General features: G+C 50.3%; 2 protein-coding genes across 7 annotated transcripts in view; one reads left to right on the forward strand and one right to left on the reverse strand.

Annotated features, from left to right (window-relative positions):
- Deaf1 (DEAF1 transcription factor) overlaps nt 1–2,992 on the forward strand; it is a 34,293-nt gene extending 31,301 nt beyond the window's left edge. For all 6 annotated transcript variants that reach the window (XM_029479286.1, XM_029479287.1, XM_021168947.2 and 3 more), the window contains one exon: nt 2,551–2,992. In XM_029479286.1, the coding sequence (XP_029335146.1) occupies nt 2,551–2,655 (105 nt within the window). In that variant the 3' untranslated portion in view covers nt 2,656–2,992. The remainder of the gene's footprint in view (nt 1–2,550) is intronic.
- A 2,201-nt stretch (nt 2,993–5,193) lies between these two features.
- On the reverse strand, nt 5,194–8,092 carry Drd4 (dopamine receptor D4). Its single transcript, XM_021168711.2, has 4 exons — nt 7,817–8,092; nt 6,264–6,376; nt 5,608–6,176; nt 5,194–5,441 (listed from the first exon to the last, which is right to left on the reverse strand). Exons 1-4 carry the CDS (start codon nt 8,090–8,092, stop codon nt 5,239–5,241), a joined length of 1,161 nt encoding a protein of 386 aa, XP_021024370.1. The 3' UTR covers nt 5,194–5,238.
- Between the last annotated feature and the right edge of the window lie 4,966 nt (nt 8,093–13,058).

Consider the following 13,058-nt stretch of genomic DNA (forward strand, 5'->3'; position numbering starts at 1 on the left):
ACTGCTAAACCATCTCTCCAGCCCCAAGGCTAGCCTCTTAAGATACAAGGTTTACTATGTATCCCAAGCTAGCCTTTTTTTTTTTTTTTTTTTTTCTTTCTGGTTTTTCGAGACAGGGTTTCTCTGTATAGCCCTGGCTGTCCTGAAACTCACTTTGTAGACCAGGCTGGCCCCAAACTCAGAAATCTGCCTGCCTCTGCCTCCCAAGTGCTGGGATTAAAGGCGTGTGCCACCATGCCTGGCTTAGGATGGCCTTTAACTAGTGACTTCTTGCCACAACACTCCAAGTGCTGAGGTTAGAGGCTTTCAAGACCATCCCTGAACTAACAACATTTGCAATGGGGATGTTAACTTTAAGGTTTTACTCATATGGGTTGGCATATACAGGAAAGGATGTGTCTAAATCTGCAGATTATGCATGCACATGAGCTGTGCAGACGCCTGCATTGTGCACCAGAAGCTATCAGCTGGGAGGGTTAGGAATAGCTTGCACGTTCAGCCACAACTGTGCTGCTTGTTACCCATATAACCAGACCTGTCTTTGCCAAGGACTCTAGCATGGTTACGTCTGTTTGCCATCAAGGTGCCAGCTTTCTGCTTCACTGCTGTGGAGAATCTGAAGTCTCAAGAATGGCTGGTTTCAGCCGGGCGTGGTGGCGCACGCCTTTAATCCCAGCACTCGGGAGGCAGAGGCAGGCGGATTTCTGAGTTCGAGGCCAGCCTGGTCTACAAAGTGAGTGCCAGGACAGCCAGGACTACACAGAGAGACCCTGTCTCGAAAAAAACCAAAAAAAAAAAAAAAAAGAATGGCTGGTTTCTTTGAGAACATCCTGCCAAGAGTCAGCACCGGCTCTCTTGGCTGGGGCTGAACATTTTCAAGCAAGCCAAAGACATCACTGTGTGCATCTATGAACCATCACACAGAGACTTTTTCTTAAAGGGATTTAAAAAAAATCATTGTTTTAAAAGTACATGATGTTGGTGCCAAGTATGGTGGCACACATCTTTAATCCCAGCATTTAGGAAGCCGATCTCTATGAGTTCAAGTCCAGCCTGGTCTACATAGCAACTCCCAGGCTAGCCAGAGCTACCTAGAGACCCTGTCTCAAAAAAAACCGAAACCAACAACAAAAAGTGTGTGTGTGTGTGTGTGTGTGTGTGTGTGTGTGTGTGTGTGTGTGTGTATACTTGTGTACTGGTGCCTGCTGAGAGACCTAAAGAGGGCATCGGGTGTGTTTCTTTAATATCTACCCATTCCTTTGAGATAGTCTCTTCCTGAACTCTTCCTTGGTTAACTGGAAGCCAGCAAGCCCAGCTATCCTCCTCCTGTCTCTGCTTCTCTTGAAGCTGGGGTTGCGGGCATATACTGAATGCCTGGCCTGTTATATAAATGCTATGATCCAAACTCTGATCCTCATGATGTCACAAGAGCACACTTCACCACCACCCTCTAGCCATCTCCCCAACTCTTCACTATGTAGAGCTGGCAGGCCTTGACCCCAAACTCATATATCAGCCTGCCTCTACCTCCTGAGTGCTGAAGTGTAGCTGGGGGGGAGAGAGGGAGATCGGTGTGGGTGGTGCCCACGGAGGTCAGAGGAGAGTCTTGAAGCCCTGGAACTGGAGTTACAGGCAGTTGTGAGCCACCAGGTGGGTCTGGGAACTGAGACTAGGTCCTCTTTGAGTGTGCTTAACCACTGAGCCATTTTTCTACTACCAAGACTGATTTTTAAATCTGGCTTTTTTTTTTTTTTTGGTTTTTCAAGACAGGGTTTCTCTGTGTAGCCCTGGCTGTCCTGGAACTCACTCTGTAGGCCAGGCTGGTCTCTCCTTCCCAAGTGCTGGGATTAAAGGCCTGTGCAGTGCCACCTGGCTGGGGCAGGTTTTTCTTTATAATGACAGTGAGGCTGGCCTATCCTGAGGCACCACTCGCCTTCAGAATGCGCTTCTTCATGGGCTGTCTGTGTGCATGTGTGCCTCTGCGTGCAGATAGGATCATCCTCACAGGGATTGTGAATATCACTGTGGCTGGCAGTATCACACAGAAATTTATTTGTTTTTACTGTTAGCCTAGGCTGTTATCAAACTCCTGGCAACTCTCCTGTTTCAATTCCCCCAATGCTGGGATTACAGGCATGAGCCACAGTGCCTGTAATTCTAACAGCATCTGAGTACGGTGGCACACACCTCTAATCCCAGCCCTCAGGAGGCAGAGGCATGAGCATCTCTGTGAGTTCGAGGCCAGCCTGATCTACTAGTTAGTTCCAGGACAACTAGGGCTACATGATAGAGAGACCCTGTCTGAACATATTCAGTCTTATTACGTGCGTGTCTTTTGTTATCTGGTCTCTACAGCTTCAGTGGTTGACACACCAGCCCTGATGGAAACATTCCCTGACTAACAGCACACAAACAGCCCCCTTAGTGTGAAATCTAGGGCTCCTCCAAGCGCCCCAGCCCAGTCCATCCACAGGTGATGTGCTGCTTGGTACGCAGTGGGTCCCTGTGTCCTTCCTGCTAACATGGCTGTCTGTCTGTCTTTTCTTCTAGGACTGGAAAGACCATCAGCATGTGTGTGGCCAGTCAGCGTCTGTCACTGTCCAGGCTGATGACGTCCATGTTGAAGAAAGTGTGATAGAAAAAGTTGCTGTTTGAGCCAGGCTTCTCCCTGAGCTCTGCTGTGAAGCCATCGCAGGCTTAGGCCCTCTGATGACTGTGGGGGCTGCTGAGAAAAGGGGCCATGGGAAACTTGCCGGACAAGTTATTAACAGATTGTGCCCTTGGAAACAAACTCCTGCCAGAGACCAAGGAACACTGGCAGCTTTCAGAATGGGGCACTCTGCCACAGCCCAGGGGCCTTGGCCTATCACGGTGCTCTTTCTTCCCTGGATCATGAGTGTCCCACTACCCTTGGGGGTGCCCTATGCCACGTGTACATACCTGTCTTATCTGTTAATAAACATGTAAATAAAGCTCCCACCCCATGCCTGGATGTTGTCAAGCCATTTTATATTCAAATGACCAGAAGATTTCTGCTAAGTCCTGACTGTGTGAGTATAATATACACTGCCACGTGTTCTACTGTGGGGATGTAGGCCTCCAGCAATCCTCTTGTTGACCTACCTTCACTGCTGTCGTGGCCAGCACATAGTGCAGGCCAGCCTGCGACCCTCCTGAGGAGTTTTCAATCTGTATTTCTCTAGTGGAAGTAGGTGTGGGAGACCCACATATCCCCTACTAGTGCAGGGAAGCTTTAAGTTGAAGTTTAGGATGAATTTTTATATTTTATGTTTATAGACATTCAGAAGGGTAACTGAGGGAGGGTCATGCATGTGAGTAAGAAGATGCCAAGTCTGTAGGGTCCCTGCCTTAACAGGGAGTCGGGCACCTGGGGCCTTTCTACTGAATAAGGTCTCCGTGACCATCCTGTTTAATTGGAATCAAGCCTGGGGCCTCTCCAACCCTTTGAGCAGGAGCCTTGCCATTGTTTTCTGGTGGCAGAGAAGCCCTCAACTCTAACCAGCCACCCAGACCATGCAGTTAGCTGAGATTATACAGCTCAGTTTAATACTAACAGTGGCAGGAAAACAAGACCAAAATGGCAAAGTCATCAAGGAAATGCCCACACCATGGGACAGCTGCATGGGCATCCATGGCATCTACCCCCAAGGAGTGTCACCGAGTGAGGGCCCCAGAACACCAAGATGGGTTTAGGGGTAGTGACCACCCAAGAGCAATGGATGAGTGACACATGCCACCTGGAATTCATCCAATTTATTGTTTCCCTTTCCTCTAAGGAAGAAACTCAAAGGGTCTAGGGGCCCTTGGGTCTAGGGGCCCTTGGGTCTAGGGGCCCTTGGGTCTAGGGGCCCTTGGGTCTAGGGGCCCTTGGGTCTAGGGGCCCTTGGGTCTAGGGGCCCTTGGGGCTCAGTTCCCCAAGCTTCCAGAGACTTCTGCTCCCCTCACTTGAGTTTCAACCTTACCTTTGTATCTGTAGAGCCTTTCAGTTCAGTGGAAATCAGCAAAGGCCAGGCACGTTTGGTATCCTAGAGTCTCCAGGGGCAAAACTTAAGGGAGCCCCAGTTCCACTAATACTAGACTCTATGTGGACAGACATGAACCCAAGACCCCATTGACCCCTTAGGAGCATGCTGGTCCTGGAAGGTCAACAGACGACACAGCAGGGGCATGAGCATCTAGAGCCCAGTGAGGCCTTATGGCAATTTCTCTCTGTGCAGGGGAATTGCCCCTGTCCAACCAGAACTGGTATAAAATGTGTGTGTGGTGGGGGGAGGGGGTGCTTACTGCTGTAGAACTCACAGCTCATTATTCCTCAATATTGAGAACAGAGTGTGACACATTGTGCCAGCTGCCTTTGATGTGGGACCCCAGCCTAGGACCACCCTCCCACAGCCCCCCTGCACTCCTGCCCACAGCAGCCCTGACTCACATCTCTCCCATGACAGGACAGGGGTGGGGGGGGAGTATTAGGGTAGGTGGTCCCTATCAGGAGTCACCTCTTCTTGTAGAACTGGGCCTTGGCCAAGGAGCCCCAACACATTGGCTGCTTGGGCCCCTCAGTCCAGCCTTGAACCCTGCCAACTGGTCACATAGATACCCAGATGCTGGACATACATGGGGTAAAGACAGACTGGGTGGGCCTGAGTGGAGGACTCCCTTCCAGAGGGCACCTTGTGGAACTTGGTCAGTGCCGAGTTTCAGGCACCTTTTGGAGAAAGGCTGATAGAAAGCTATGTGTGCTGTACTCAGAAAGTTTCCAAAATGGGATACCCCCCCACCCCTTCAATGACAGCAGAGCCCTCCCTCCCTAGCTCTCCAAGGAGCAAGAGTTGGCCTGAATAGGATCCTGAGGACCCAGCAGCCTCAGGAAATTCCTCTAGCTCCTCTTCTAGGACACTTGGTCACTTTTCATGATGAGGGGAAACTAAGGCAGATGTAGTAGTTCCCCTACTCTTCTGGGGCAGAGACTTCAGAAGCCTCCTGCCTCCTGGAGCTGAACTGAGCATCCTCAAAGACAGAAGTTAACAGGGGCAGGGACGGGGGGGGGGAAGGGGGGGCATCATCCAGACAAAAGAGCTTCCTCTTTTCCTTGCTTTTTCCCAACCCCCAGCCTTCATAAGTGGTTAGAAAAGATTTCATTTAATCAGACTGAAAGAATGCGCGCCAGCGCTCTCTGCACACAGGCTTGGAACTCCTTGACCTCTGCAGGACATTCTTTCAGCAGCGGAGACGGAGAGTCTTGCGGAAGACACTTCGAAACTCGGCGTTGAAGACGGTGTAGATGATGGGGTTGAGGGCACTGTTGACATAGCCTAGCCAGGTGACAGCACTGACCAGGCGCGGAGACACGAAGCAAGCCGGACACAGCGCCCGCGTGATGTGCACCACGAAGAAAGGCGTCCAACACACCAGGAAGGCCCCTGGGGGTGGGCGGTGTGAGCCTGTATACCTGCACTCGAGGTCCCTCACCCAGGATCCCCCACTTTTCACCCTTCCAACCTGGACCCTCCCCCTGTCCCCGGCCTCAGCTCCCGGGACCCCTCCCTCCCTCTCTCTATCAGTTCTTGTCCCAGGGCAGGAACCCACCGACTACCACCGGCAGGACTCTCATTGCCTTGCGCTCCCTTCCCGTGATCTTGGCGCCTCTCCTGCGGGAAGACGGTGCAGGAGGTTGCGGGAGCGCTGCATCAGCGAGCAGACACCCGGGGCTGCAGGGTCTCTGAGAGAGATCTGACTCAGGCCTGCTGGAGTCGCTGGGGCTCGTCCGGAGGCTGGGTAAGGGAGGTGGACAGTCTGGGAAGAAGGGACCCTGAGTAGGGTCCGACACCGGCGGCCCGGGGCCACTGGGTCGGCGCGGCGCGCGGCTGTGAAGTTTGGTGTGCCGAGCTGCCTCCCAGCGTCGCAGGCCGCGGAAAGTGGCCCAGTAAAGCAGTAGCATGAGCGGACAGGGCAGGAAAAAGGAGCAGACGGACGAGTAGACCACATAGTCGCGGTTCTCCAGGCAGCACACGGCCGGATCGCGGCCGGGCACATCATTGAGGCCACACACCACAGGCGCAGCCACCGCGGCAGACAGCAGCCACGTGGCGGCGATGAGCATCAGCTGGCACTGACCCTGCTGGTTGTAGCGCAGCGGCACGGTCACGGCCACGAACCTAGAGGAGCACAGGAGCGGTGAAGCTGCCGAGTGGGGCGGCTAACCGGAAGGTGGGACTGGGAGAGGGGTCGTCCGGGGTACCCACCTGTCCACGCTGATGGCGCACAGGTTGAAGATGGAGGCGGTGCACAGCATGACGTCCATGGCCATGAGCGTGTCACAGAGGCGGGGGCTCAGCAGCCACACGCCACCCTGGACCTGGCCACGCAGAGGTTGCAGAAATGAAACACAAGACCTGACCTTTGAGCCGCGGACTTGCTGACCCCCACTCATGTTGAGGGGAATCGAGGGCTGTGTATTAGAGGGAAGGGGGTATACAAGCCCGATGTGAGCCTGAGACATGTGTTGGAGACAGAGAGTGCAAACAGACCTGCTTCTTGACTTAGGTTTTCTTTGGTTATGTGAGAAGCTTGGGTAAGACCCAGGAGGGTTGATAACATCTAGGGGAGAGGAGGCCCTAAATTCTTAAGCCTGGCCCTCTGCCCCCTAAACACAAATCCTACCCACCTCCAAGACTCGAGTTATCCTCCCTGCATGAACTGTCACTGCTGTGGGGCTTTGGATAGGTCTCTTCACTTGCTGGACACATGGCAATTGTCCTGAGGACAAATGTGTCCTAAAAATACAAAGACCTCACCGGGCTGTCTGTGAATCTGCTGCACGGAGTGTTCTTTTTCAAGGGCAAAGGAGCACACAGCCATCTCAAACCAGCCGTCCCCAAATCCCTTCACACTGATTTGGGATGATTATGAGCTTAAGAATCATCACAGTGACGTCTGTGCCTTGGGGAGGACCTGGGGTCAAGTGTGGCCACTGGCCTCCTCCGTTCCAGCTCCAGAACTCAGGGTCTTCTTTAGACACACCATTCATCCCACCCCACCCTGCCCAAACCGTGGGCAGATAAGAACTGCCAGTAACCACAGCAGACCCACCTACGAGCCAGACCTGATCTGGGGTGTCTCTGTTCCAGGAGTCTCCAAAAGGTCCTGAACCCACTCCCTTTAGCGGCCCCTCAGGTTCAGTATCCTGCCCAGGCCTCTCTGCCTTCACCCTTTGCTGCTCCAAGCTCCTGGGAGCTGGGTGGCTGCAGGCTTTGGGCTTCTTCCGAAGGGTGAGAGTGAGCTGTCACAGGCTGGTGTGTGTGTGTGTGTGTGTGTGTGTGTGTGTGTGTGTGTGTGTGTTCCCAAAAGGCAATGGTCATCGGTAGTGATGCTGCGGTGTCTGCACTTTCCCCTGTCTAGCTAGCTGGGTTTTTTTGTTTTTTTGTTGTTGTTGTTGTTGTTGTTGTTGTTGTTGTTTGCCATGGGCTGCGGGATGCAGCATTTCTGCAGTGGAAGCCAGGGCTTAAATAGGAAGGACAATTTTCTGCGATTCTTGGTTTTAGGGACACGAGTCCTCTCTGGGTAGGCAGATCTCAGACAGAGTAGGAAGGAATCCAGAGGGTGGTAGGGTGACGGACAAGAGGAAAAGTAGGCGAAAGATTCTGAAGAGCGGGAGAGAGTGGATAGTCAGGAGTGAGGAGACCTGGCGTCCCTGCAAACACCCTGGCTCAAGGTGGCTGAGGGTCCAAGCGCGAAACTGCGCTGGGGCTGGGGGCTGGGAGCGGTGGAGCTAGGGTAAGAGCGCACCGAGGCTCACCTCGGAGTAGACAAAGAGAGGCAGCACCAGCACCGCGAGGAGGAGATCGGCAGCCGCCAGGCTCACGATGAAGTAGTTGGTGGGTGTCTGCAGCGTGCGCTCGGAGGCCACGCTCACGCACACGAGCGAGTTCCCTGCCAACACCAAGCCGATGAGCAGCACGCCCCCCACCAGCGCCGCCGCGCCCGCGCCCCCAAGCCCGGCGCCAGCCCCCAGGGACTCTGGCCCACGCCCGGCCAACAGCCCACTGTCCTCAGCAGCGCTGCTGTTCCCCATGGTGACACAGCTGAACCCGCTCCGCGAGGCGCTGAGCCTGGGGATTTGCAGGCAGGGGCTACCCGGAATCCCGCCCACAGCGCGTCCAGCCCCGCCCCGCCCCGGCTTGAATTTCTGAACTCTAGGAAATTGGCAGAGGGAGAAATGCTTCAATTCAAGAGAAATTAGCGAAGTGACTGGCATAAAAAGGCTAAGCAGCGGCTGGTGTGTCCCCTCATCGGGGCTAGTTTGTGCTTCCAGAAACCTAGGTAGAAAAGCAGGTTGTCTGGACCAGATTTGTCAGAGCCAGCCATCCCATCCCGGCCAGGAGACAGGCCACTAAATTACCTGTCAAAAGCGGCTCTCCAAGATACCTTGGAGGATGTGGCAGAACCTATCTATACTCCTGCACTGGGGTCCTTTCCACGTGGGAAACCATCAGCTCTGGTTCTGGAACAGGTTAAGGGCTCCTCGCTTCTTTCACTAACGGTTCTGGGCTCAGCAATACTGAACAATCTGGCACACCAAGCTCCTTCTCTGTGGGCAGATGTGCTGCAACTCTTGGGATCCAGGCCTTGGCTGGCCCTACTTTTCTCACCATCTCTCTTCCCAAGTCTCCTTCAGTCAGTGCTTAAGCGGACCATGGTGAAATTGATACTTGGCACCTCCAAGGCCCAGTCTTAACTTTTTATCTAATTTATTATTATTAATTTTATTATTGTTGTTATTGACTTTTCAAGGTAAGGGTTTCCCTGTGTAACTCTGCATGTCCTAGAACTTATTCTGTAGAGCAGGCTAGCCCTGAACTCAGATCCTTCGGCCTCCCCTCTGTCTCCAGAGTGCTGGAATTAAAGAGTGTGGACCACTATGTCTGGTTCAGCCTTAACCCTTAACCATCCTCTGTGGGCCGCTGAGTGGTTACCCCACTTCCTATCTTGACCCTCAGCTTCCTTACATTTGATACTGTATGGCACGCTGACTACCAGGGGTACCTGACAAGGACTCTCTGAGCTGAGAGAACTCTCACATGGGGGCTCTTTCCCCAAGCCACATCTGGAGGCCACACTTTTCTCTGTGCCAGCACAGGAACCTAGGCTGGAACAGGACAGCACAGGTTGAGAGGACACTGTAGAATCAGGACAGGAGAAGAGACAGCAGCAAGGACAGTCCCTGGAAGATTGGGAGCCCTTGCAGTGAAAGTACTTGGGGACTATGCTGATGAAAGAATTTTTGTATATGGGCTTAATAATGCTGAGAGAAATTACCTGGAGTCCGGTGACTAAAGGGCTAGCTTCAAGTGGATGTAGACTATAGTTGGTGTTTGCTACTTTGTGGGTTCTTCTCTTTCCCACCCTTTATCTCCCCTCCCCCTGTTACACCCCCATCACTAGATGGGAGGAAAAGAAAGATAGAGGGGAGGCGGGAGAGATCCCTTTATTTCTTCTTTGAGCATGACTACTAGACTACTAACAGACAGCATCCAACCCCCGCTCCCCCAAACATCAACCAGCACACCCCACCTCTCCAGGCCCTGGCATTTATATAACTGAAAAGTTCCCAGAATTCCAAACATCACACAATTGCAGAAACTATCTGCAGCTGGCAAAACCATGCCTCTGCTAGAGTACGAGGCAAATCATAGTCAGCTGCTGCGGAAAATACAAAGCACCCCCATATATATCCTGCACCTAGGATTAGAACGAAAATGTTTTCTTGTATTTCTGTTTTTTTTTTAAGTAAAAATACTCATGTAATTTCACCAACATTCCAGAATTTTCAGTACAGTGATAAAATCACTCCTTGACTAATGTAGATCCTGTCTTCTCACCTCCTGGCAAGCCTCAGAGGCTCCTTTCAGGAAAGGGGGAGTTAAATACAAAATGCTTGAGGGAATTGGGCCAGCCCTCTAAGAACACATACATGCTTATAGGTATCCAAATGTACCCTAACTAAGGTACCTAAATCCCTCTAACCCATCCTTAGCAGGTTGATATAGAGAACAGGCAGACTCTCCACCCTGCTGAAGCCTCCTTTGGGCCCCAGTGACTCAACCCAGGACATGAGTTTGAGCCTCAGAGTCTATGACTGAAAAGTTGCCTTCTAGATTCTGCATGACCTTTGTGGCATTTGTGCGTTCACATTCAAGTGTACACCAATATGTATGTGTGTGTCATTGCCCTCTCCCTCCTCTGCACATACACACATCCACACACACCAATAACAATAAAAATTTTAAAAACAAATAGTTTTGCTCACATACAACTTGTGATAAGTCCTAAGTAAAATGTTAAGGCCTGGGTAAAACATTAGTAAGCCCTAGGTAACTGTTACCTGTCTAGCCCGCCATTTTGTGCATTTGTGTGTGTAACCACTAATGTCCTAAGGACACTTTCTCACGTGCTGTTCACTGCTGCTACTAGAATGTCCTGTGCTTTGGTGTTCTTGGAACACAATCACAATAGAATTCATTAAAACTGCTTTCTATGGTTAGCCACATAAGTTTGGATCCAAACCAATAGCCCAGCAGCACTTCCTACACCTATGTATGAGCTTTTAAGGTTTCTTGCCTTTATAAGATGTCCCTGGGGCCTTGGAGAGATGACTCAGTGGTTAAGAGCACTGACTGCTCTTCCAGAGGTCCTGAGTTCAAATCCCAGCAACCACATGGTGGCTCACAGCCATCTGATGCCCTTTCCTGGTGTGTCTGAAGAGAGCTGCAGTGTACTTAAATATAATAATAAATACATTTTTAAAAAATGTGCCTGGGATAGACCCCATCATAAGAGAGATTCTTGGACCAGTATAGAAGCTATTTGGAATTAGACTTCCATTTTGAGTAGTGGTCTAGTAAAACTTAAGTTCCCAAGACCTCCCTGGGAACTCACATCCCGATTGGCAGAAAGAGACATGTACGTGGTTAACTGACATCCTGGTTGACAAGTTACGACGTGAAGCAAGTCCCCTGCCACCATTAAATACTCTAACCAATGGGAGCAGGATAAATGTACCACAAAGATGTGTTCCCAAGGAAATCCCCTATCCCTAAATCCTGATTGGTAGAATAACTTGGCACAGATATTTATGGATTTAAGGCTTAAAAGCCCTGCAGGGTCTTAACTCAATGTCAAGACCTGATTGGTAAATCTTGTGGTGTGGCGTCCAATAAACCATCCCTATTTGACTGAGATCAGTGCCTGAGTGGTTTGTGGGGTGATCCCCAGACCCGATAGTGGGTGATTGACAGCAAACTGGAGAGACTGAAGCAGGAGAACTAATATGAGTTTAAGTCTAGTCTAGACTGCAAAGTGATATCCTGTTTTTAAAACAATGAAAGAAACGTGGGTGTGTTAGTGCACACTTGTAATCCCAGTACAGGGTCAGTTTGTCCAGGAGGATTAGTAATTTGAGGTCGTTCTTGGATATATAGCTAGTCTGAAGCTAACTGGACTCCAGGATACCCTGTACGAACAAAAACAATCATAAAAGCCGGGCGTGGTGGCGCACGCCTTTAATCCCAGCACTCGGGAGGCAGAGGCAGGCGGATTTCTGAGTTCGAGGCCAGCCTGGTCTACAAAGTGAGTGCCAGGACAGCCAGGGCTACACAGAGAAACCCTGTCTCGAAAAACCAAAAAAAAAAAAAAAAAAAAAAAAAAAAAACAATCATAAAAAATTTCAAATTAATTTGATGTGCGTGTACACATGGAGGTTAGAGGTCACCATCAGATGTCTCCCTAATTGCTCTCCACCTTTTATTTATTTATTTATTTATTTATTTATTTATTTATTTATTTTGAGGAAGGGTGTTTGATTGAACCTGGAGTTTACTAGATAGGCTAGACTGGTTGGGCAGCAAAAAGCAATCTTCCCAACTGGAATTACAAATATGTACTGCTGGGCCCTGTTTTTGTCTGTGGATTCTTGGGATTGAACTCAGAATCACATAAAGCACTGGCCATACTAAATCATCTCCCCAGGCCAGGCTGACCGACCTCACTATGTAGGTGAGGCTGACCCTGACCCTTTGATCCCCCTGCCTTTACTTCCTGAGTCCTGGATTACAATTGTCTGTACTGTGGCGCTGGAGATTGAACTGGGGGCTTTGAGCTAGGCAAGCTTTCCACCAACTCAGCTACAGTCCTAGACTGCAATTAGATTTAAAGGTAAAACTCGAAGCTAAAAACTATAGGGGCAGTGGTGGTGCATGCCTTCAATCCCAGCATTCAGGAGGCAGAAGCAGATGGATCTCTGTGAGTACCAGGCTAGCATGGTCTACAGAATAGATTCCAGGAGAGTCAGGACTACACAGAGAAACCCTGCTTTGGGGGAAAAAAAAAAACCTATAGAAGAAAAGATGGGAGAAAATCCTTGTGACCTGGGATTAGACAAATGACAAAGCAAGCAAGCTGAATTTTGTCAATATTGAAATCTCCTAGCCACAGGATGGAAGGCAGGATTAGCAAGCTGTATATCCAGCAAGCATCTTGTACATACAAAAACTTCAACATGAAAAGAACTCTCAAAATCCAACAGCAATAACATCACAAGAAAGAAAATTCTTTTTTAAAATACCCTATTAAACCGGGCAGTGGTGGCGCACGCCTTTAATCCCAGCACTCGGGAGGCAGAGGCAGGCGGTTTTCTGAGTTCGAGGCCAGCCTGGTCTACAGAGTGAGTTCCAGGATAGCCAGGGCTATACAGAGAAACCCCGTCTCAAAAAAACAAAAACAAGACAAAACAAACAACAACAACAACAAAACTATTAAGGACTGGAGAGATGGCTTTGGGGTTAAGAGCACTGACTGCTCTTCCAGAGGTCCTGAGTTCAGTTCTCAAAATCCACATAGTGGCTTGCGACCATCTGTAATGGGATCCAATGCCCTCTTCTGGTGTATCTAAAGATAGCTACAGTATACTCATATAAATAAAATAAATACATCTTTTTTAAAAATATCCAATTAAGGAACTGGAGAGATGGCTTAGCTGTTAA

The sequence above is a fragment of the Mus caroli genome, unplaced genomic scaffold (assembly GCF_978045245.1).
Source record: "Mus caroli unplaced genomic scaffold, Mus_caroli_1 scaffold_8, whole genome shotgun sequence".
Lineage (NCBI taxonomy): Eukaryota > Metazoa > Chordata > Mammalia > Rodentia > Muridae > Mus > Mus caroli.

Bases quoted from the DNA above. Each gene is read 5' to 3' on its own strand.
- Drd4 (XM_021168711.2), bottom strand. From the start codon at position 8,092: ATGGGGAACAGCAGCGCTGCTGAGGACAGTGGGCTGTTGGCCGGGCGT. The intron at 6,377-7,816 runs GTGAGCCTCGGT...CTGCGTGGCCAG, and splicing joins CTCTCTTTGTCTACTCCGAG to GTCCAGGGTGGCGTGTGGCT. The intron at 6,177-6,263 runs GTGGGTACCCCG...GTGCTCCTCTAG, and splicing joins TGCGCCATCAGCGTGGACAG to GTTCGTGGCCGTGACCGTGC.